Source organism: Nyctibius grandis, chromosome 7 (assembly GCF_013368605.1).
Source record: "Nyctibius grandis isolate bNycGra1 chromosome 7, bNycGra1.pri, whole genome shotgun sequence".
NCBI lineage: Eukaryota > Metazoa > Chordata > Aves > Nyctibiiformes > Nyctibiidae > Nyctibius > Nyctibius grandis.
Genome location: NC_090664.1, coordinates 22277405 through 22303814, shown reverse-complemented (window position 1 = coordinate 22303814; position 26410 = coordinate 22277405). Strand labels below are relative to the sequence as shown.

The 26410-nt window shown below is 37.0% G+C and overlaps 1 protein-coding gene across 1 annotated transcript; it reads right to left on the bottom strand.

Moving 5' to 3' along the window:
* Nucleotides 1–343: 343 nt before the first annotated feature.
* Nucleotides 344–26410, bottom strand: TRA2A (transformer 2 alpha homolog). The gene is made up of 8 exons (XM_068404673.1): nucleotides 26171–26410; nucleotides 16561–16694; nucleotides 14737–14908; nucleotides 11507–11695; nucleotides 2912–3027; nucleotides 2286–2393; nucleotides 1507–1574; nucleotides 344–1323 (listed from the first exon to the last, which is right to left on the bottom strand). Exons 1-8 carry the CDS (start codon nucleotides 26204–26206, stop codon nucleotides 1313–1315), a joined length of 834 nt encoding a protein of 277 aa, XP_068260774.1. The 5' UTR covers nucleotides 26207–26410; the 3' UTR covers nucleotides 344–1312.

Sequence of the window (26410 nt, the reverse complement as noted above, 5' to 3'; positions counted from 1 at the left end):
GTCCTATTCCTTTTGCTGTGCCAACATCGACATTCAACCAGCCACATGGCGAGCTATTTCAGAGTGCAAAACTTGCCAGAAATCTAAACAAAGTCAATAGTGTCTCTCTCCTTAAACCATCTCACCACAACTCCAGCAAGTGCCAAAGATGGCACAAGAGAAAGCTGGACGACCCACTCTGCTTAGCCATCCCACATAACTGCATGCTGACTCTCAGGGAAGACAAGGCTCCTGAGAAGACAGATAAATGCTGACTTTATTATCCGTACAGCAATATCAAGTTTTGCTTAACCTATATTCCAAGGTGACACAAAATGCAGAACAAAAGACAAGAAACCACATCTCAGTGGAATTACCTTTTATTGAGAGGAAAAAAGATTTACATGTAGTTGTAGGTTTTTCCATCCATTCTTTCAAAACTCCAAAAAGGACTGGAAATAAAACTTGCTTAATCATTATCGCAATACCAAAAAGTTGGTGGTTTTTGTCGTTGTTGAAATGAACAGCAAATTATATAACTAATTGCTATGTTCAATAAATATTTTTTCTCCTGCACCGATTAAGGGGAAATATTCAACCAAGTACAATAAAAACCCCAGGATTTTTACAGTTTTAACTTCAAATGTTATCCACTGTGTAGCAATTCAGAAACTTTATCTATAAAACACAGCCTTAATTTTGAGTGTACAAGGATCTGTTTTCACAGTCCGTCAAATACCAAATCTCGCTCTAGCTCAAATAGTCTACATTCAAAGCAACTACCTGACAAAAAGAAAAAACCCAAACCCTCTGGTTCATGACTACCTAAGTAAATTTGTCATTACAGAAAAGGCTCAAAGTTGTTACTTGTTTATCAAAGTAATAGGTAAACATTTTAACATAAAGATTAACGAGTTACTTGGAAATGCAGGTTTATATTAAAGTATCTCAGTGTGTATATTACATGACATGCAAGCTTTAAAAATATCAATGCTCTCTTCTGATTAGTCAGGAGTCCAATTGTTTTAAGAACAAAATAGGAATGACTTCCAAAACATATCAGCACTTTGGGTTCTCTATTTCATTTTACTTAAGATGCTTTACTACACAAAAACTACAACAATTACAATATTTAAGAGTATTACAATAAGGAGGGATGGAAAACAGGAATACTTCAACTGAAAAAAATCTGTATATTCTAAATGAACCAAAGATTCATAAAAGAGATGGATGGAGGACAAGGAAGGGAGGGATGGGAGGGAAAGCAGTAGGGAAGCTAAGATCTGAACTTTGTATTTAAAAATCATGTCCTCAACTGTAACTCTTCTGATCTTCAGTAGCGCCCTGGGGGGGAAAAAAAACAGACAGACAACACAATTACTATAAAGTAACTGTACGCACATCAGCTCAGCTTTAATGTGCCCAGCTTTTTTGCTTTCACATTCAGAATTTCCATTGATCGATTAATACTAGTAACAACAAGGTTTAAGCCAGCCAGATTCTATTTATTCACTTGTATTTACTCACTTGGACTATAGGAACGGGATCTTGATCGTGATCGGTATCGACTATAATAAGGCGATGGTGATCGTCTCCTTTAAAGGAAATTAAAAAGGAAACTCAACATCCATTATGAAAGAAGCCTTATTCACATCACTTCTACAGACCAGAACCATTTCCTTAGCACTGAAAGACTTGGCCTGCATGAATGATTTCAGCTTTATTTGGCTGTGGCTAACAGTTATTTAACAAATGCTTTTATATTTCTCTATTTGATGTGTTTAAAACTGTAAGATATTCCCAGACACAGAATTTAATAAACTCTCACTAGCCTTGCAGACACATGAAATGCTTTTATAGACGCCTCCAATTCTTGCTGAACAACGTTCTCTGAAACTAGATAACTTTCAGGACAGTGAGATGGTTATGAAATGTCAAGCATTAAAAATCCCATCTACAAATAACCCCTTTTAAACAGCACTGTGTGTCAGCTGTCCCTGGTTCTATATACAGCATGGAAAAAGGAGTTTCCTTTCTATCTGTCCACCAGATTCACAGGGCAGGTGCTCTACCTCCTTCAGGTAGCAAAAATAACCCCTTGCCCAACTGTTTACTGTAAAACTGAATTACACAAACACTGAAGATTACCCCTACTTAAATCCCACAAAACCTAATGTAATGAGGCTCTAACACATAGCAAGAACGTATGCAGAATCTTGCTACAAACTGAACATTTTTTGCCACCTAACTTTCCAGTTTTTCCAACAAATCCACTCTTCCTACAGAAATACAATTAAAATAAGTACCTGTATCTGTAGTCATATTCTTCGTATCTGTCATATCCTCTGTCATACCCCCTATCATAATATGAGTCACGGCGACGACCTGCTCCACCGCCACCACCTCCTCCACTGCTATTAGAGAAAAAGCAAAAAATCCCTTCAAATGTCTATTCTTCATATTGATTTAAATTAGTTAAAAGGGTTTTTTTAAGTGTTCTTGTAAATCAGGCATTTAAGACTATGCCATGAAACAATCTAACAATGAAACATTTAAAGAAAAACACCTTCAAAAAACCCCAGAAAACCCGCCAGGGATTTGAACCTAATTCCCATCAAAATCTAAGGCAAATAGGCACCTTAATATTTCAGTAAGCTCAGGGTGCATTAACTGACCACGCTAGATGTATTTTTTTTAAAATAATTCCTTCAGGTTTTAATAAATAAAGATACAATAAACTACAGTAGGATTTAATAGTATATGTGAGCCACAGTAATGCATTCTTTCTATTAATAAATTTGGGATAAAATACAATTGGCATAACTCGAAAATTTCAAAAAAAGTATCCCTAGCTCTGTTTCTTCAACCAGACTCCAAACATTCAGTTTAAATCAATTTTAGTCCCATTACAGCAAATGAGTGAACTCCTTACTGTGTTGGCCTGCCCATGTAGATGCCTGGGGTGGGCGTATGTGCCCTCTTGGTGATTGAGTAATCCACCCGAATCCTTCTGCCATCCAGCTCCATACCATTTGCATGCTCCATTGCCTGCAGGAGAGACAAGGGAACAGGGACTGAAACCTGCAACCTACTGGTAATTATGGAAGCTATGTACAAAACACATTATTTTCCACCAGAAAAACAAGCCCTGAACGTGTTTTATTTAGACTGGTTACTAGTGCCCCACTGTGGCGAATGGCTCATCTCTGTCCCCTGGCCCATTCGCCGGCAGTGTTACAGGACTGCACTGGGGTGCCGGAGTAACGTGACACGCAATCCCTTCTTAGGAGAGCACGGTGCTAACCACTAACACAGTCACTTTCCCTAGACTTTGTCTTCTACCCATCAGAAAGGTAAACTGAAAGCCAAATCAGCTTTTTCTGAAAACTGCATCTTTCCTACCGCTGTGTCTGACCCGGGGGGGACGGGTGGATTCAAAAGCTGTGCAGAACAGTGGCTTCCTGTAGGGTGCATATGGCCGGATTACTGCTAGTCGGCTGCCATTTCATGCTCGCCCAGCCTCCTGCCATCTCCCCTACAAGGACCTACTCCAGCAGAGCTTAGTAAAATGGCGGGTTCAGCCTACATGGATACCTAATTACAACCTTCCTCCCCACTCACTCTCACAATAGCAGCTCGCTAAAGCGATACACAGAAGGGTCTGTGCTTGAGAAGCCTGTGCCTTCAGACCCTCCTGCAGCTTGTGCACACACCAAGTGTTCTAGTCCCTGCTTCTCCAGACTTTGAGAATCAATACAATGGCCTTTCACAAACTCAAAATCATGAAAGTAGTTTTTCAAAGGAGCACAGTGTACATTTGAGAATCTTATGCATGCAATAGTAGGTTCAAAAAAAAACCAAAACCCCACACAAACCTACAACCTTAAGAATTTAACAAACAGTTAATGCTGGACTTAAACGTTATTAAAATCTGCAAAGTAAATTTTTTTTTATACTTTCATCAGCTGCTCTAGGATCTCTGAAATACTAGTACACATCACTTAGTATGTGACACTAAGCACAGCACCTAGCCCAATATACATTATTTTCATTTTTCACGTGTGGAGAAGAGACACTTACAATCTTGAATTAAAGAACACAACCACTTTGCTATTATTAAACTGTGAGGAATGATACACAACCTCAAAACATGAAGATGCCTCTAAACAAAGCAATTTTTTTTTTTTTTTTTTTTTAAAAATAATGAAACAAACAACTATTCAGAAATGTAACTTTTTGCAGTTCTCTAACAGGAACCTTACTGAATTAACATGCAAGTTACAGAGGAGGAAACAAAAACCTGACACCCATATGATTTAACTGTGATGTTCCCAAACTGGAAGTGACTGAATTATCACTAACCTATTTAACTACACTTAGTTGTGTTTTAATAACGCTGTTTATATCTACACTATATCGCCACCTAGTGAGTTCTGTTCCCACACAAGAATACAACAACTACATTTAGCTAACTGCAAGGCAGAACCAAAAAGCATTTCAAGTCTTTCAACATACACTAAAGTATGTTTTGTGAACAAAACAGGATTGGTAGCTTTAGTTTCCTAGCCTTGAGACTTGACTTTTTTTTTTAACAGTCCTGTTCCAGAAGGATGATCTAAATTAAAATAAATCTGTGCACGCATCCTGGGAATGTATGTGTGCATAAATGTAAAAATGAAAGGTGCAAATACGTGGCTGAAAAATCAGCTTCATGATGAAAAGCATCTTTCTGGAAATGCAACAATATGCAAAGTGCCTTGAAAGGTAAGGAATTTTCTGCTTCGTGGCATTTTTATGTCTGATCCACAACTTGCAGAGTAATAAGCTTAGCTGACAAGAAGCCACCCTCAAATCCAGAACATCTGGTACATGTGTCTTATTTAGTTAAGAGAACAAACACCTCTTTAAGAGCAAGAGTTCTTTGACATAGGGAGCAGCACAGAGAAGAGGAACATATCAGCAACACAGATGAATAGTTAATTTTGAGACTTGATCATTTGTTTTGGAAGTAGCAATGTGTTACATTTCAGTGGATAAAGATGAGTTCATAGTTACCAGTCTGCATGAAACTCAGACATCGTGGTCACAATGTCTAATGACCTACCCAAATATTAAAACTTGTATTTACTTAGCTTTCAACAGCTGTCAGTAATAACTGCCAAGTAAAAAATTTAAAATAATAACAATCTTCGATAGATACAGATATAACAAAGCCTTTTACAGTTCTGACTGCATCCCCCCAAATGCAGAAGAGCCAAAATCCACAATAAGCCATTACGAATCCAACAATAATTGATAGTACCACTCACATTCAGTCATTAGCAACTGGAAATGCCTTCCAAAGATGTTTTCAAATTCTCTGCATCATTCTTATTGTGCACATCTCAAGTCTTCGAAACAAAGTACTTAAGTTGGCATTATTAGCTAACGACTGCTGCAATATTACCAAAGCCCTATTTGAAAACCTGGTTTCAGACAAGTGATGCAACAGTACTTCTTTTGTACAAAGGTTGTAAAAACATATCAGTGACTCTAATTACTGACATTTTTGTGTTTTCTTTAAAGTTAAAACAGTTTATAATCAAATTTTGGACTTTACAATTTTATTAGACTAGGATGTCATATTCAACACAAATTTGAGTTTGCTTTTCTTGCTGTTTTTAGGTATGCATGAATGCGAAGTTAAGAACATTTAAATGTCAAAGGGAAAAAAAATGCACAGTGGCTCTAACAATGCAGAAGACATTCTCAAAAACTTTTTAAAAGATAGAATTGTATTTTCCAGACCATCAAATGAAACATCTTGAAGAGAAAAATCAAATAACATTGGAGTTTAAGATACACAGTACCCTCTTAGGAGCCTTTAACTGTCAACAGTCCATTTTTATTTCAACCTGAATTTTCTTCCAAATATCTGAATGTTGTTAAAAGACTTGCATGGCTTTTGCAGGATGACAGTAAGCAAGCAAGCGAACAGGATTCCTATAAACATGCACTATTAGTTTTGGTTGCAAATTCTAAGGAAAAAGGTACTTTGTAGGCCAGAATACACCTCTACATGTTTGCTGTCAGCAAACAGAGAATGAGGACTGGGAACGGCACAGGTAATAATTCAATCTTAGATTGCAGTTTTGAACCTACATCAGTCTATCCATAATAACAAAACTCCTTCAAATTACTACCTGTAAGGTGTTACTTTGACAAAATTAGCAGTTCCCGCAATACAGGATCACTGCCTCCAGTGGCTCAAAACAGTTAGAAAGACACCATTAAATTTAACAGATTTCAATTTCATTCGGTATTTATTACAGTATGTGCTACTTTCCACATGTATTAGCATTTAGATAGAGTAAAACGAGCTTGGAAACATTGAACTTTTAATTTTATGCATAAACTTACACAGGTCACTGGTATTAGTTAAGCAATCAAGAATTCACTGAAAGAAATTAAATAATCTTTCAGTCTGGATAATGCCACAAAGGACAGCTTTGACAAGGAAACAATGTGGGAAATTTCTGCAACCGACACTGCGGTCACTGGGGGGTGTGGGGAGGAAGGGGGAGAAGGGAGGGAGAGAACTTGACTTGGCAGAGCTGATGTCACAGTCACTTCACATTTCTACTGGGGAGTTCAAGATACCATTTGCCTTGTACAAAAGCCTTCATTTCAACTGCATCTAGCTGCTTTGAATTACTTCAATAATATGACATCACTACAAAGTTAGTGAAGTACAGACTGAACACATTCGAATAGTCAAACGAGCAATTTATGTTGGCACTAATTTTGAAAATGTATTTTCATAATTTAAAGAGATGCAGTTTTTGTTTGCTGTGGTTTTGGGGGTTTCCTTTTTGGTTTTGTTTTGTTTTGCTTTTTTTTTTTTTACCTGAAGTCCTTCCCATATTGTACTTAATGCCATCAATAAAAACATCATCTCCGCTGTATCACAGGTACAGCATGGGATGACCAGACATAATAGATTAGCTTTTTTTCCCCACAGTACACTAATCTCACTAGTTCAGGTCTGGATTTAATGAGCACATCTGAAAGAACATTCTGAAAAAAAACCTTAAAAATCTGATGGGATGAAAAAAGAAATCAAGAAACGCAGCTTTTTACACTTACTACAGTCTGTCAAGTTGAATTCACTTGTCCATTTCACCTTTGAACAAGAGTCAATTTACATTCTCTAGTTTGAGGTTTTGTTTTCTAAAATATTTTTAGAATATTGTCAATGATAATTTTTTATATATAAATTTCTGATCTTAAACATGTATTGATTAATGTGTTCCCTTTAAAGCATTCTTTAAAGAATTTCAGACTCAAGAACTACAGGATTTTAGAGAACCAGAATGAGTAAATGGACATGTTTCTGCAAATATTAGCAATTTCATGGTATTTCAGAGTCTCCCGAAGTCTGTAACTTGTAATTCCAAACATTTGAGACCTTCTTGTTTTCTTTTCTAGTGTATCAAGGGTCCCTTTTGATACCACAAACAATACTTAGAGCATTTCTTCCACAAGCTTTGAGAGAAGTTTTGGTCAATAATGATGCTTCTAAGCTGATCTGCTTGCACCACAGATTAAATGACTTGCGAATTAAAATTAAAAACCCTGTTATTACTCCAGTTTTTGGCAACTGAATTATGTTAATAGCTCAGTTTGTCTGTATAAAGTTTGTCTTGATTGCTAACGAACACTACTTCAGAAGACGGTTCTGAAAGATGGTCAAAACTATAAAGAGCATATAACTGGCATTAGAGAACAGAAAATTCCATACTGCCAACAGCTGCTGCAGCTAATGCTTCTCCCATGAGTTCTTGCTACAGAAACATAGTACATTCACAGTAACCTCAGTTTAAACAACTAATACTTCATATTCTGAGTTACTGAAAAGCTGGATAGTGGCATATGAAATCCCTGGTAACTGTAGTAAGAATCACCTCCCTAGAACAGCCAGCACTTTTTACTCATTATCCTCTCAATTTATTGTTAATCCTAAAGTAATCAATCCCCTCCTCAACTTCCTTTTTTCCTCTCATCCCAGTACATAAAAGTTTGTGTTCCTCTAAACACAGGAAGAAAATCCTGATGTGATGGGCAGGTGAATATCCTCTATAATTTAGCAGAAATATTGCAAAACTGCAATATTACAGTGCCAGTGTTGCTAATGCCAGTGCTGCTAACACCAAGAACTATAAAAGAAAGAATGCCAATCTTGAGAAACTGGGCTTTAGCAGATGTTTACAGATCTTGCCCTTTACATAATGTTGCACATGTGGTTCTGAAGACTTAGCAGAAGGTTGGTCAGCATAAGACAAGACACCGCAACACACAAGGGAAAAAAGCAATACCAAATATTACTTAGAAAAGTTTGAGGGGTTTTTGGTTGGTTGGTTTTTGTGTTGTGTTTTTTTGTTTGCTTGTTTGGCTGTTTTTTTTAAGAAAAACCACATAACTTCACAAAAAAAATATGAAAAACACTACACACATAAGAGAATTCCCTTCCTTCTCAAAAAAGGTAGATAATACATAAGGTTTTCAAATAGGCTTTGAACAAACACACCAAAAAGAACATTAGCACAGCAAAAGCTCAGGTTTTCTGGACAAACAACTGTCAATCCTCAATATTCATTGTCTGCTATCACATCTTGAACTAAAGACAGTGTCCACGAGCATCTTTAATATGTGTCAGAACATAACAATCTAGTCAAGTGCTATCTTCCAAACATGAGACCATTAAAAGTAAGACACTGGATGGAAGAGGAACCTTCTGTCAGACCATAAAGCTTCATCTCAATCTCAGCAGAGTTTCAAACAGAGCAGAAGACATTCCACAAGAAATCTCCTTTAGAATGGATACATGCACCAATGTGAAAGGTCTGAAAGTCTAAAACAGCTTAAGTGAAAATAAACTTTACTGCTCTCCCTTTGTTATTTTTAGGACACTGCAAAGTATCACCTTTAGAAATATGCTGTTTTACATTGTCCATGGATTTCCACCACATTGAGCCAGCTGACAATTCAGATTATCATTACCACCATATGGAGCTAGAAACATTGCATTGCTTGGTTTCAGAATCTTCACACATAGTAACATTTTAACCAGGTCAGTAGCTGATCCAATTTGTAAGAATGGTAACCAGTAACAACAAAGATCCTGAGGGACTTCAGATGCAATAGAATTCACACAATACTAACACTGACCTATCTTAAATCAAGTTCTTGAAGTTTAAACATAGCTACTCACAATTCACTTTGTGTCGAATTTTAATACTAACAGCCTTTGAGAGCATGCCAGCTGAGAGGCTTCCCAGTGTTACCTCTCTTGGAAGGACAACAGTGATGATAAAAAAAAAAAAAGAGGATTTCCCATTGAGTTCTACACTTATTTAATCCATCTATGACTACTTTAAGAGGGCTGAAATTTAGCTCAATATCTTGCCTAGAGTTTTATATTCTCTTTATTTGGAGGCTTAGGGTGTTAAAGAGTTTTTCTGTTAGGTTGTTTTTTTTTCCTTTGTTTTGTTTTAAGAGGAAAGGTATTTACTCAGAAAAAAAAGTAATTCAAGTGTCATTGCTTTTATGCATACTCAACTTTTCAGATTTGATCTATCTTCCACACAGATAATTACTTCATGTCCTTCAGCATTCTCCTACAGGGCCTATCACAGTGTTTCACGCCTATAGCTATATCTGCTTTTTCCACAGTAGCTGCCACTTATTGGCATCTTCAAATCTGTCCTCAAGACCCATGAAATCAAGTCAAATAAACAAGTTTTTCTCCTGTCTTCTTTGCCAAAGTATTTCAGTTACATAAATTCCAAGTGTTGGGAGGTTTTGCATCCTTTCCCCCTCTTCACACACCAGCCCAGTGAAGAGAAAAAAAAAATGGGTTTAATTACATTCCCAATTATTTCAGTTCCTTCTTAAGGTGCTCAACTTTATTTCTGTATTTCTGACTGCAAGTAATATCCTATTTCTTTTTTCTTTGCATTCCAGTTTTGTAGTATCTGCCAAAACAGCTTTATACTAAACAAATTACTTCACGCTATTTACACGGAACATTTTAAGAAATGCATGGTGTCATGCATGACCATTGCCCACGGCAACTAGGAAAAAACCCTACTTCTAAAGACATATGAAGTTGTAAAATAGACAAGACTGGTACATGAATGTGACAAGAAATATTGTGCAAGTATTTTGGATGTTAAATGTTCTAAAAACAAGTGACATTTTCGAAATCCCACCGAACTTAGAGTGCAAAGAAATACAAGGCTAAAAGTTAGAAGAGAGTAGGCCACTAAAGACGGATATACACCCCATTAACTCCCCTCTCAACCTGTCAAAGTGATAGTGGGAAAATACAGAAGGGACACTAAAGGAAGTTTTGTGCCCTTTTATGTACCCCCACAACCTGCAATAACCACACATATATATATATCTACAAACCCTACTCTTCCCATAAACTGATTCTGTTACATCACACCAGAAACCAGGCAAAGATCAGAAATAAGTCTAGTTCAACAGAGTCATCCATGAAACATTTTTTTCCCATTAAAATATCAACTTGCATCAGTCTTCCATTTTTCAGCTACTGATAGTAGGTTCCACAGCTGTCACCCTCCCTCCCATCAATGCCAAGTGAGAAGAGTTATATCCAATCATTACGAATATACTTATCTAATGTAAACAGAATTAAACAGCAAATCTGAAACATCTACCGAAGACTATTAATCCATAAACAAGATGCTTGAAATCTGTGACTCAGTTTGCCCAAAAGAGATAAACCCACAGTGAAGGCTTAAAGAAAAATTAATTTTTTTAAAAAAGGACGTGTCTTTATTTTTAACAGCAATTTCATCTACAGATTTCAGTAAATGTAGTAAAGCTCACAGTATCCTTACACAGGTAAAAAAAGTACTGCTTACTGTGGTAAACCATAATAAAGGTTGATATTCATATTCTTTGATTCTTGCCTTATACATCAATTATACTAACAACAACTCAGTCCAGCTGTAAACAGCTATCTATATAGCTAGCAAAGTCACTGACCAAGGCACAAATCAAGACAAAACCCACTACTTTTCAAGTACACAATGACATGCTTTTAGAGAAGAAAATGGAAAAAGAATCGTCAGAATTTTGATAGATACAGAAAACTACTTTGAAAAGTTAACTTTAAAAATATTGCTAAAATACTAGGAGGCTTCTATGTCTGTCTAAAGATTTACTTTCATTTTGAAGTAACACACTAAAATCAAAGCACAATGCTCATCAGTGATTCAATACAGACAGCTTATACTCAAAATCTGCCCAAGCATCTGAACAATGAACTAAAATGCTTCACCTGTTTAAAAGTGTCATCTTGTTTGAATAAAATATTTTAAATTAATCTCATTGTAAGAACCTGCTAGTGAATACAAATTCAAAAACGTTTGTTTGAGGTTTTTTTTTTTCAGAGATATCCACGAAGACAATGCACAAAGCACGCACCTGTTAAAAGTAGTAAAAAGCATGAATTTACCTCTTTAGAATCATCAATTCTCTCAAAATAAACGAAAGCAAATCCTCTTGATCGTCCAGTCCGTTGATCATAAACAACATTGACCCCAGTCAAAGGTCCGTAACGGGAAAAGACTTCACGCAAATCTCTCTCAGTAGTGTACAAACTGAGACCAAACACTCCAAGACATGTATTAGGATCTGGATTAGCCTGGGAAGACAAACGTTCAATTCCAATTAAGTTTACCAAAAAAAATTATACATTCTCATATCAAAATCTATCAATTATTAAAAATTTTTAATATGAAGAAAACTAAACACCGTTTATTACAAAGCTTAATACTTCAACAGTTATCATTCCAATTTTAAGATATTTTCAAAAAGCAACTACTTTCATGATTTTTATTTTAGGAAAATGACCAAGATGAATTTCTCATGTTGGTGAAAAACTCAGTTGAGAAAAATTAAGCATGCCGATTGAAGAAAAGCTATAGAATAAAAGGAACGTATTTTACTAGTATTTCACACTGGAATCACCAAGAAGCTGCAGACATGACATACAAGCCTGTGCTAAGAACAGGTCAGCCAGCCTGAGCTCCCAGCTTCAGCCTTTCTGCATGGTCACCACTGGTACTAAAGAGTGCATGCTGCTTCCAGTTGCACACACTAGATGTGTTTGAGCTCCTAAGCACAGGCAGTTGAACTATAATTTAGCTTCTACCAAAACTGCCTCCCCCTTCAACATTTCCTATCCAACTATACCGAAAGTCAATATTCACATTTGAAAGTTTCTCTCAGTCCACTTGTAAACTGGATGAAAATCACCAGCTTCTTTCATCTAAATAGTAAGAAGCGTTGAAGGCCAGTTCTGTGAAACTGTAATCCAAAAGCATGCACACTTCCCTAGAGCAAGACTCAATTCTTCAACATGATGTGGGATACAGATCTACTTAATATATTTAACTTCAACTAAAGGAAGTCAGATATGAAATTGTACAATTGTACAAGGTACTGTAATTCATTTCTCTGTTAGGTTCAAAGTTTCTCTACATGACAGAAAGTTCATCTAATGCTAATTCCACTGCAAGAATCATTTTGATAAAAATGAACATTTTTTCAGTTAAGCTTCTGGCACCTGTTATACTAGACGCAGCAATTTAAAACAGCAGCAACAGGCACAAGGATTTAATGTTTCTGCTAAAATAATAACTGGAAGTTGACACAGTTGAAATTTGTATTTCAGCTTCAGATTTTCAAAGCCACCGATAACACAGTAATTTACGCCTCGGAGCTCGACTTTCAACCTGATTCAAAGAATGAACAGGTTTAGATCTGTTGTGTTCTCTTCAGAGGTTTTGTTCAGGAATGCATTGTGAAAATAAGATGCCCGAACTACTCATATATTTGAAGTTCCTTTCTTTGCATTTGTCAAAGTTCAAACTTTTGTCTTAACACATGAATCTTCTACAACTCTTTATTACAGACAAAGAACACAAGAAAAACTGATAGTTTGTCATTTGAAAGTTTTAATTATACAGGTTTAGATCTCCTTTTTTCTCCATTTCAATCTGATAATTCAGTGGCATTAACAGCTATACTCCTTTTATTACTGAAAACTCTTGTGAGCTTAATGAAATCTCCGAGTCTTTTAAACCATTGCTTGGACAAGTCCCTCCACACAGTACATATCAGTATTGTCCTTTTTTTACATTCCACTCCACTTAAACCTTATTACATTTTTTGAGGCAAGAGAAGTACTGAGAATCAGTCTGTGCACCCTAAGTGACAAGTGACCATTACATCATCACTGAAAGGACTACACTGACTGCGGAGGACTAAAAGACAGCTTTTACATTAGGTTTTTGTACTGCTTCCTATCAGCACAGTACACAAGCTCTCTCTACAAGGTAAGAAATGGCAAAATTGCTACCAATTTTCCTAGTGTATTTAAGACCTTGTTATTTAGGGGATTCAAATCAGTTTGACTGGAGTTTTGTTTTGACACTATTGGCACTACTCCTTAGAATTAATGTGAAATTCACTGTGAAAATACATTTTGTGTTTCACAGTAATTTCCAAGGCAAAAAGACTTCTTCACAGAGCAAAATACTATTTCTTAAAGTAGTAAAGTAGATTCATTCATCTTTCACTAGAAATCTTCTAGCCCTTTTGAAGTTCAGTTATTCCTGCCAATTTTTTAGGACATTAGATTCATATTTACTACATCATGATTACACACTGGGAACAATCCACAAAAACATAACTATGAACATTATTTCACAACAGCTTAAGCCACTGTACATTAGCACTGCTGTAGTCTTGCTCTTTTCCACACACTCTTGCTTTCTCCCTCACATTGGTATTATCTCGTCCTGGTGAGCTGCTTCATCAAGGTAAGCCTGCAAAAAAACTATACTCTTTTTGACAGGATTAGTAAAAAATTCGGAGCAACTTAAAATTTGAGGAGGCAGACCTGTGTGTAACAGCACTCATTTAGATCAGCCTGAAGTAATGTGGAACTGGTAACTAAGGAACTGAAATGGATTATAAAGAAGGCTATTGGGAGAAATCTCTCAGAATGACATATGATCAGTATCTTAGATCTTGGTGGGTGTCCATACAGAGGTACCGAGTTGCTTTTCATTTAAATTTTGAGAGACTTACTGATCCTTTTCATGACTGTTATTTTTTCTAGTCTATTAAGATTTACACATTAACTAGTAACACAGGGGTTTATTTCTTCAAGTTAAACCAAATTCATTACTCAGACGTGTAAAGTCACAAGCAACCCTCAACATAATACACTGTATGTTATAAGCAAATAAACACTTGAGAACTTTTTACTTCAGCTCTTCTAGTCGATCAATACTTTCAGAGTTTTTTTTTAACCAAGCGTGTATAGAAAAGGTCTCATTTTTGTGAAAGGTACATATACTTGGAACTATAACAATGAAAAATCAGAAGGGTTCAACTTCTAGAGCAGAGGGAAACAGATGTCATCCTATCTGCACATACTGACTTGGCAACTGTATGGTTTTCAATGAATTTCTACAACTGCCCTGCCAGTTGCAGGCCCAAGAAATAAGTGCCCAGCCATAAGGACAGGGTTTGCTGCACTCCTCGCCCTGCCCCAATTCCTGTAACCTCCAGTGACAAGACAGCAGGTCAAATTCAGCCTGCAGGTAACCTGGACTACACTCATCTAAGTGGCGATTGTTTTGTTGATACTCAGCCTTGATGAACATGACATACTCTGCTGCCAGTGTGCCTTCTCCTGTTGGACATTGGAGAATGACTACGGCTCCTTCGACGACGGTATTCTGGCGTGTATGATCTGCTTCGAGAACGTCTCCTATGGGAATGAGAATGGGAATGGGATCTGGAACGAGTGTAACGTCTGTGCGAATGTCTTCTGGACCTGGATCTTCAACAAAGAGAAAGCTTTTAGTTAGGTCATATGCACATAACGTATTGAATTGTAAGCCTTACATTTCCTAGAGAAAATTCATTTTTTTAGAGGCTCTCTACAACTAAAATAGTTAAGTTTCTTCTACTTTGTACATCTGAAGATTGCACGGATCTCTAATGACCTGCTTGGGAGCCTGATTTTTAACTTTTGGCATACAATGAGGATTATATTCATGACAGTTTTCAGGAAGTTTAAACTTGTATCAGCTTGGCTGCATGTGTAACCAACATTTGCACAATGATATAGAAACCAGATAGGCCACACTGTAAAATACTGTCTTGGCTGAAAAACTGAAAGATCTGGCAGCACTACAGTGCAGCAGTATCTAGCAGTATCTACAAATGAAGTTCACCTAGGCTTGAAAATGACTCAAGACCAAAAAAAACCACCTGCTTAACTCCTCAAGCATTTCTTTTCAGACATCTAGCCAATGATAAGCTCAGTTTTGAACATGTACCTTCCCATCAAAGTTGCATGATTTCATGAAGGCATTATATCCTAACAACATGTAGTTTCCTGGCTAAACGTTGCAAGAAGAGAAGCTATAACATTAGGTTGAACTTTGGGAATTCAGAACACAATAACTCTTATTCTTCTGCACTGGTATAAAGTGTATAAATAGGGAAGACTGATTACTGATCTCTCCCAAGAACTGGGGAGGAACAACAACATAATATTATGCAATTCCTCCTCTCCCTCCAGGGCTACAAATGCTGTTTTCTGGTTTCTCTCTCCATAGATGAAAGAAGGATTTGGTAGCTCTCCCAGTTTTCACCAGTATGGTGGTTCAAGGGAAGAGAGAAGAAGATAGGTAGTATAAGCCAGGTAATATTTTATGACACATTTAGAGAAAAAGAGACAGACATTCCTCCTCTGTTCTGAGCAAGCTCTCTCAGAGCCAAGAGCTATAAAACTTTTGCCTCTGCACACAAACACTTGGGGTAGAAAAGGACAAAGAAGTACACATCCAGCACTGAAAAATGAATTTAAATCTTAAAGCCCCCGTAAGTCAAGCAGCTATCTATGCCCAATTTAAGTTGCGTTTTTTTGGATGTTCTTTTTAAAGCCTCAATTTTGTTTTTAAAGCCTCCAATGTAGGAATGTCAAGAACATCCCCAAGTAGCATCTTCCAACATTTCCAACAGTTACAGAGCTTACTCTTTTATCTAACCCCAAATACCTTTGCTGCAGTTCTCACCTTTCTTTTTTTCCTAAAGAGGGGTCCACACAAGAGTTCCCCCCGCAAAAGATTTTGAGGGAAGGAGGCATAAGCTTTTACAGAACTGAGATGTAATCCCTTCTGAATTGAGATGCAATCCCTTTTCTCTCTTCTAGAAGAGATAAACCTACAAATTTTAGTTGTGATTTCTACATTACTTCTATTTATATTACTTTCTGTATACATACCCATGCTTTATTATTCATGGAATCTTTCCCCAACTTTGTCCACCTATATAACCACTAACATGCAAATTAACAGTCCTGTTAATACACCCCCATAGGTCTGTAATTTTTATAACAGGGGAAAAAAAAAATCTCATCAATGTACCAAAAGAACAGGCATAAACAGTAACACTGAATTAACATGAATAACTTCCTGGACATACCTTGATTTTGATCTTGACCTAGAGTGCGACTCAGAATGTTTGGAAGCCCTCGATGGACTGCGAGATCCTGACCTGCTCTCCGATTTTACACGAGCAGGACTCCCAGCTGGAGATTTTGACTGGGAGCGAGACTCCTAACAAAAAAGACAGTATTAAAAATAGTATTGGTTGTATAAATGCCTAACTCCTAACATTTAAAGTACAGTAATTCTATTATATTGATTGCTCCTGAAAAACAAACGGTTAGGCAATACCCTCCAAAACAAATTTCATTTTGCTAACCCACTGTTAATATTGTATGCTTTCCTCAAATAGGTCCCTGCTTGAACCAGATCACCAATTCTCTATTAACTAAGTAATCATGCAAATTCATCTACAACTTGATCATACAGACACTGGAACATAAACCATACATTTACTTAACCTAGGACCCATTCATTCTTCCAGATTCTTTTAATTCTACTTCACTCTTGCTTTCTACTTTTCTTCATTCTTCATTGAGTTTTTCATTTTTCATACTTCGTGTATTCTTCCCCAATTCAAACAATTCATTATAGCCTTAAAAAAAACATTCAAGTGCTTCTATCTGACCAATCTTCTGTTCAATTTTTTCCCCCATTCAATTTTAATTTTCTGATCTTTAATACTTTTCATTAGCCTTCTTTTATCTTGATTTATCTTCCACATTCTTGGAAAAAACTCTTCAATTTCTTCACGAACATTAACCTTAATGGAAAAAGAACATTTAGTATATTTAAGCACGTGGGGATTATAAAACTCTGCTGGAGTTCAGATGTTATCTACCAAATTGAAAAGCCAGCAGGTAAAGTGCAAGAAACTATTTTATAAAACAACTTTAAAAAAAAAAAATCTTTAAAACTGTATAAGTGTCTACGTTCTAACAATGAGATTACTGAGTTCTCAGTGGTTTACTGTATTTTCAAAGCTACCCTCCTCCCCTTTCAGATTTTTTGTAAGATACAGATAAACTAAAAACTAATTAGCACAAATATATTAAAGTACTGATATCAATAACTGTGATTTCCCCCCTAAAAGAGTAACTATGTACTTCTCAGTACCAAATATCCCAAATTCTACTCCTCCATGTTATTACTAAGACACTCTCGTTCAACTGAATGGCCAAAGATTTCCACTCAAAACCTATCTATGCACATACTTACTCGCATAATACATGCACAAAGATATACACAGGACAAATTATTTTTCTTTCTACTTTTTCTTCCTCATTGTTATCCTGTTTTCCTTGCATACAACTTAATCCATATAAAACAACATGTATAATACTACAGTTCAAAGCACTCAAAGTAAAGACAGAAGGGTTTTTTCCTTGCGTGATAATGCACACAAGAGAAAACTAGGAAAACAAGCAAACAAAGAGCACGTTAGGATTTCCTCACATTTTATTGTGTACAGCATTTCTAGGGAGCTCAGTTGTAAAAAGCCTTCACAAAAAATATGCAATATTCTTAATGAAAAAATGCATAGCAAGTTCCCCTCCCATGAGAGTTAGATTTCATGTTTGTTTGCATCATTTCTCCTCCTGCCTGTCCTCACAATGTTCTTCTCGATTTATTTCTTACTCTGCCTATGTCCAGATTTTCTTTTGCAGTTAAATTCTTTAACTGAATTATTTTGGGCTGAAGTTCTTTTCAAAAGGATGCAGCCCTCACTTTTCAAGACAGTAAATCCATTAGAAATGGAACCCAAGAGACCCCTTACCAACAACCATTATAGCTAATACCTTTGCCCTTTACCTCAACAAAACGCACAAGGGACGCATGAGAATGTCACCTACTGGGATGACAGGCCTGCCAAACTTATCAATGAAGGCCAAATTTGAAGCTTGGCTGTGACACGTGGACCATATAATCAGGTCTGCGTTACAGGTTACCCTTATTAAGCTGGCTATTTGCTAATCTAGCTACATGACTTTCACTGAAATAAAGGGATGCATGTGCACTTAAATATTACCAAATTTGATTTGGTGTTTTTATTTTTACATTTGAAATACACTCTTCACTATAAAAAAATACATTTCTTTTTAGAACCACTATCATGATTTTTAATTACCTCGCCTCTATTTCTGTACTCTTCATTGTTTCATAGCCTCCTTAGTTCTTCCCTTTACACTTCATCCCCTGCAACAATTATCCATTTCTCTGGGAATTATTGCCACTTCCCTCCATACCAAAAGTCATCAGTCATACAGAAAAACATTTAACATGACATCATTCAGATTCAGAAAACATCCTTCAATAAAAAGACAAGGAATTCACCCTCCTCAGTCACTCCTGCTTGAAGATGCTGTGTTGGCCATACTTCTTGCTCTTGAAAGATCAATTCTTGAACAAAAAGAACTTTGGAAACTTGAACAAAACAAAAAAAAACCCCACCAAACCCAAAAAACAGATACTGAACAATCTAGAAGTGCTGGGAGGTGCCAAAAATACCAAGGACCCAATCACTCCCATACAATGTAAAAGTTAGCTTAGTGTCCTTATCTATTCAACTGAAGCATCTTATGACACCGTCCATAGAGTTTCTAATAGTATCAGTTATGACAAAGAATCTGCCAAAAGCAAATGTTCCATCATTTCGTGTAGGTCAAGTCCTTTTGGAACTATCTGTTTAAGCCCTTTAGGGGCTACACTCACAAACATGCAATTTTAAAACTGGAGTGACAGAGGTGACAGCCTAAGTTCTTACATATTTCAAACTTCCTCCAACAAAGTAACTGTAGATGTAAACTGCACCTAAAGAGAGATTACCTGTTAGCAGTTGCATACTGTGTCTGTCATTGGCAGGCAATTACATCTCATCTTCTGATGCAACATAGATCACCTAGTTATATCTCCTACGGCGCTTCAAAAGGAGAGACTAGGGGAATCACAATAATCTGCAAGAGTTTAAGGACTTAAGGATGACACTGAAAAAGTACCTAATAAGATTTATATCAGCAAGACTACAGGCAGGGATTAAGAGATATGGAGCTTCAAAGAGTCACAACGGGAGATTTTAAAGAATTTTCCTCCTCTACTTCCTACTATAAGGAAAAAATTAGCAAGCTGTATCTTAGTCTATATCACAAACAGACCCAATTGTTCTGCATAAACAATTTATATCCATTCTGCAATATGAACAAAAAAATTAAATAGTTAACATTCTTAGTATGTCATCTTTAACAAGAGAAAATAGACACCTCCATTATCCAACGTATTAAAATTTCTCAATTCTGTACTAATCTTTTAGCAATCTATACATTCTGCTCTTAGTCCTATTGTTATCACAGAAATTAATTTAAATACTGCTTAAGAGAAAAGACTAACATTTGTCTCTGTATGCTCAACATTTTCTTATCTTTCTGTTCCAAAAGATCCTCAGTCATTTAAGGGCTGCAGATAAGACTTCATTCCTTAAACTCAGCTTCCTATCCCACAACTACCTTACAAAATAGTATGTATTTTAATGCCTCCTGCTTTATTATGCAACTGTCCAGTCACTACTTTCACCCTTACAAACTTACAGGCAGATACTCACTGTGACCACGTCAAACTATCTAGTTTTGCTGTCACTACAGCCTGTAGGAAGAGACAATCAGCTAACTTCTTAATATTCTTCAGATCAGACTTCCCTTTCAAAACAAACGCTACATCTGTCAATAACACTTTTCCCAAGTCAAAAAAAACCCCAAACAACCAACCAAACACAAGTAAAAACCACATACCAAAAAACCCATCTAAAACAATAATAATAAAAAAATCTCAATTGTAACAGTGTGCTTCCTCAGAATAAGATGTGGTGGCTTCCCCAAGAACATACCAAGAAATGAGATTACTGATTCACCAAGAAGTCGAACTTGGCGCCAAAGATATTATTGTAGGTAAACAAAAAATCTAAAGACTGCCGCTTCAGTTACTGATTCTCTGGATAAGAAGATGCACAGCTAGAAGGATTTAAAGAAAGCACTGAAGAGTATTTTTCACCCTCTCTACCTCCTCTCTTCCCAGAAGAAGAATACAAACCAAAGTGGTTTGGAAAGGATCTCTCTCCCCCCGCCTCCCACTACCTCATGATCACATAAACCCAGTCACTGAAGAACTATCAAAAACTTCAGATGATACAGCTGAGCAAGATGTCAGTCATGTCAATGCATTTCATCCATACTGGTACAACTGTTTAAACCATATAATTGATGCAAGTTCTATCTACCATTTACCTTCCTTGCATCCTTCAAAAGAAATGCTACTTTCCAATACAACTACTATTTTAAAAGCATTCTAAACACTTCTATGCAAAGTAGACTTGCAAAAGTCTTTAAGAAGTATTCTTTCAGTTTTCCACCTATCATGAGAGGATATGATAAAGAACATGAGGGGAAAAAAAAAAAAGACAAAATAATTCTTTCTTTTACACCACTCTTCTGTTCTGAACTTCTGTCATGCCTTACTTCACCCCACACCTTACCATTTCAGAGTATGACAGAAATGTCGGCTGTCAAAATATAAAGTAAGACGCTAAATACAAAGAACTGAATAAGCTTAGAGTACGCTTTCTATAGCAAAGCATGGGAAGTGAAATGGGAAGAAAAAAAATCATTAAATCACACAGAAATTTCGGTTGAAATTCATTTGACCTTGCTAAGAAGAAATACACATGGGGTGAAAAAAGGACAAGACAAGTAGTCTAGCAATACCATTAAGCCAGCAAAATGATAGTTCAGACTTTACAAAAATCCTACTAAAAACTCTTGCGCAAACTCAGAAAATAAATGACGTACAGCTTTATAAGGGGAAAGAAAAATATAAGCAGTCAAAAAAGAAGCAGAAATTTAGTAGCAGCCTACATTCACTGGATAAAACTGTCAACTTATTGACATCTCATTTATGAGAAAGGACAAGATTACATTTTAACCACTGTTTTGACAGGAATCTACTGACTTTCCCTGAAACTCACAAGAAAAGTTAAATAATTTTTGCTTCACACTGTGTTCTGACACTCTGTACTAAAAATAAAACTGATCCCTTAATTAGCTGTTCTTCTATAAATATTTCAATAGTGTATGTAATAAGCTTCTGTATAAAAAGCAACTCATAAGATGTGCTATCTTGAAGACAGGTATATTTTAGAAGTTACCAATATCAGCAAACTTTATGCATTTCTCAATGATACTGTTCTGATTAAAAGTAAAAAAAAAAAAAGAATAGGAAACCTCGACAATAAACTTTTTGAAAGTACAAGTTCATCTTCTCACTGAGGCTTGAAAATATGCCTCTTCAGGGAGGGTTCTGTAGTCACTCCTTTATCACATATGGAAGATAAGAAACAGAATTTGTTTTCAAAAAGAACAGTCTTCACAGCTGACATGGTGCAGAACAATCTAGAATTTATTATGCTTGATTAAAAAAAAAAAAAAAAAAAAAAGAAGAAAAAAATGACTTCCAGAAAAAGTCTCCTTTCCCACACCGGTTATTAGGAACCGCAGAGTGATCACAGCACTCTCCAAGCAAATGCAGAACTCCTGAGCATAAGCAGACCATCATGCCTGTATTTCAGAAGGTATGGAAAGCAACGTGCCTTGCTTTCCACAGAGGTGGCAGACTGCCACTACAGGAGAGGCTGAATACAATAGCTGAACAGACTTCCCCCTCTTTTTTTTTTTTTTCGCCAAATAAATGATCTCAAAGTTGATCAGATTTAGGTAACTAACATTAGAACACACAGGAAATTAAGTATTTTGCATACCAGCTTCATGAAGCAAATACAAGACACTTTCATAGTTAAGCTAACCCAAAAGCTGCTTGCACACGTATGAACTATGCATACTTCCTTCAACAAAATGGCTCACATGCAAAATAATATATTTCTTCACGTGCTCTATTAGACCAAGATCACTGCGAGATTCTGCACAGAGCATGAAGATGCATCTCATTAGAATGAAGGAAGACAACCAATGTGGAGTTCTAAAATGGAGTTCTATCTTTGTTCTGAGAAAAAGTTTTACCTTTTGCCTATTTATACACACAGCACACTAATATTGGTAGAAAACTACTAAACTTCTAAGATTACAGAAATCAAATATTATCAGAAGCTAAAAAAAAATTTATCAAAGTTTCAAGTGGAGCTTCTGAAGAGCAAGTTTTATTCAGACTCCAACTTGTTCACTGCTCTGGGAAACATTTTAATAAAGTTGCATCACAGAATGAGCACCAAATGAACAATGTGTTATTAAAAATAATGGCAAATATGAACGGAATTAAGAGTTGCCTGCCATCTGACAGCAATAAAAGATAAAAAAGCCTAATTTGTCTAACCTACACACAAAGAACATTCAATAGTGATAAAATCCTATGACTTTTCCAAAACTCAAGTCACTGGCTAAGAAGTTTGACTTAAAAATCTTTTTTTCTTCTTAATGTCCATAAACTTAGCTCTAGCACATTCACTGTATTTCTAATTCTTATGTCAATTTCCTTCCATTAAATCACCATGTTTGCTTGAGGGGGCATTTCTTCTGTTCAAGCAGCCCCATTCTTAATGCAGAACTTGCTTAAGTTGAAATAAAATGACACAAAACCAGAACAGATGTCTAAGCATATTTGATTAACATTTGCTTTAAAAAAAAAAACCTCAGTAATGAAATGAGTGAGCTCAAGAATAAAAAAAACTCTACAATGCCTACAATTATTTTACCCAACACTTTAGAAATGTAAGTTTTTAAATAGTGCAAGTTATGCAATCTCATTGGAAAGTTATTTCCGTGATTATTCTAAATTTCCTCTTCAGATTCATTAACATTATGATTTTAAAAACATAAATTAGAGGCAAAGCATATACATGGGACAGTATCTTAATGTTGCTAAAAATAAACTCTTCTTAAAAAAAGTAAAATTCCTAATCATATTGTGGGAAAATTTAAAAATTTAACTGAATTATTATTATTTATATATGAACATTTTTTTCTTCCTGAAGTAAGTAGCAAACCAGGAAAACTTTCTAATTAATCTGTCTTTAAGACAAAACTTCATACATATCAATAAGCACCTTAATCTTGGTATGAGACTTCATCACTATTTGCAAGAACTTTCACTGAAGTGTTTTTGGGACAATATGCATCTACACAGACAGAATATAAAAAGAGTCAAACTGAACTTAAAACTCCCTCACTCCTTTGTCATTTAAGTTTTTTAAAAGCACATCACACTACTTAGTATTTAAACTGAAGAGTGGGGAGAACTGAAAGGGTACAAAGAATTCTTATTTGGGGCAATTTCCAGGAAAGTAGGTTCTTTACAAACTTTTTTCCAGTTTCTACAGTTCTTTCTCCCATTGAAAATTTACGCGATGCTATCCCAGTTCCACATGCTTGCATATAGCAAACTGAAGCACCAGGACTTTCAGTGCATAATAGACAGAATTCTATCCAATTGGGAATAGCAGACTGAACACTAAAACCCCAAAGTTACACATGCTTAATTTTATGCCTGTGAGCACTTTCAGTGAAAATGAAACATAAAATATCATTTCTTATTTCAAGTATTTTAGTAGCATCAACAACAAAAAAGTATTGCTGAAGAAAAAAAGAACTGTTTACAAATGTTCTTCACCTGCCATTATGTTCAGTTATAAAAAAATACCAGCAGACAAGACACTGCCACATATCAGACTGATTGATAAATTCCAGTGTTAGGGAGAGAAAAGAATATAAGTTTTCCAAATGAAGACTCAATATGGTCAGTAGCTGTTTCCAACAGGTAAATTTTCCACCACAAAAAAAAAAAAAAGTCAGCTAAGTAGCAGCAGTCACAGAAACTGCTATGTAGGAGTTTTCAGATTTCACATACTCTCAAAACATTATTTTACTTCTACATTTGGCAGAAGGCATGCAGAAATACTGAAACCACACAGCTATATCAATTTGTAACACCAACAGATCCATCAAGGAACTGAATACAAATGTTCTGTAGATGAACCTAACATAAATATTTCCTAATAATAAACTGCAGTAGGAATATAGACAAGAAAGTAATTCTAAAAAAATGTAAAACTTACTGTAAAATGGGAGATTGAAGTAAAATTTTTTTAAAAATTAACAAAAAAGCATACTTGTTGCTCAACTTTCTCAGACTTAGTTGGTCTCCCCTTCAGAGATTAGTTTATTTAGCTGAAAAGAGCTTAGCTATATAGCCATCTTTGTCCAAGCTATCAACACAAGAACAGATTTTGTTTACCTCACCTGAGGAACCAGCAGCACTCACTACACAACCAGGTACAGCACACTCAGCCTAGGGAATGTTTTGGGTTTGTGGTTTTTTTTTGTTTGTTTTGGTTTTTTTTGTTTGTTTGTTTTGTTTGTTTCTTTTTTTTTTTTTTACTAACACTAAAAAAGGTTAACAATATTCGTGTAAAAATAATTATTGGAATATGACAGTGCTCTTCCAAAATTTCACTGCTTGTTTCCCCAGGCAGTAATCCTATATAACTGCAAAGCTGCTGTCACTGGTTCATCAAAGAAAGTCATCAAAAGGATGCTCAGGTGTTTCTCTACAGCATGTCTTAAAGACTGAACAAAAAAAAAAAAACCTCTGCAAAATTAAAAAGAGTAAATAGTTGATGGAGTGAGGACAAAGCACACATTTCATTCCTGTTTCAAGCAGCTTCTAATTCCTGCTTGCCCTGATCATCACTACGAAAAAAAAAAACCAATACATTGAAAATGGAAGGGAGCAGTAATACGTGTACACGAAAACCCGCAGCAAAGGGAAGAGAGAACAAACAATGTTACAAAACCACAGCAGCTTGTTGAGAGAAAGTCTTCAGCTGCGTGACCAATAAGTTTCAACGGTTTAACAACGAAGGCCATACCTTCCCGATGGCTTCAGGAAGCCTGGCCCGAAGAAGATCCCGTTGGCGGGCCAGCAGCCAGGAGAGTCAGCGCACCTCTCCCTCACAAAAGGACCCAGTCCCTCCTCTTTTACGCGGGCGGAGGCCTCGGCTACGCTGCGCGGGACCGAGCTCTCCCAGCCACGACCGGGAGACCGGCACTGCCCGCAGGCAGAGCGGGGACGGGGAAGGGCAAGCACCCCGACGCCTAGACCCGGCAGACAACAGAGGGCTGGGACAACAGCACAACTCGGGATCACAGCAATGAAAGAAAATAAAGAGAGAAGCGGGGAGAAACACCGGGCTACAGCAGCGCTCTAAGCCCTGTTCTTAAAGATAAAACCTGCGCTAGCAGGGTGGAGGCGAAACCGCTGCACCAGAGCTCGGGGCCCGCACCCGCACGGAGGGGGATGGGGACGGAGCGACGTGATGGGAGAAGGAAGCGTGTGAGGGTTAAGACAGCGGGGCTCAGCCCCGCGCTGGGCCAGTTCCTCAGCGCCGGGTCGGCAAAAAAAGGGGAGACAGGGAGAGGAGAGGAACGTGAGTCGCCCACGGCCCAGTCAAGACCCGGGCGTCTGAAGTAGCCATTTTAGAGACAAGCTGCGTTGCCCTCACTCCTACCGGGCCGGAGGAAGAAGAGCACCCCCACCCACCGTCCCCGGGGCAGGTCACCCCTCTCAGCACGGCCCGGGTAGGGACGGCCACTCACCCTCCCCTCGAAGTTGTTCTCCTCAACGTCGCTCATGTCGGCAGAGTCCTGGCCACGGGGTTGGGCGAACGGGGGACGCTAGTCCCGAGCAGCAACTGTACCCACAACCGCTACTGCTATGGTTGTTACTGTTATTATTATCGCTACCGGTATCGCTGCCACCTCCCTCCCGCCAGAGCCTCCCAAACCGTCTCCCGCAGCACCGCAAAATGGCGCCTCTGCTCCGTCTGCGCCCGACAC

Coding starts and splice junctions, on each gene's coding strand:
- TRA2A (XM_068404673.1), bottom strand. CDS start 26,206: ATGAGCGACGTTGAGGAGAACAACTTCGAGGGGAGG. Junction 16,695..26,170: donor AGAACAACTTCGAGGGGAGG/GTGAGTGGCCGT, acceptor CTTTTTTGTTAG/GAGTCTCGCTCCCAGTCAAA. Junction 11,696..14,736: donor GAAGGCACACTGGCAGCAGA/GTATGTCATGTT, acceptor TTGTCTTCCCAG/GCTAATCCAGATCCTAATAC.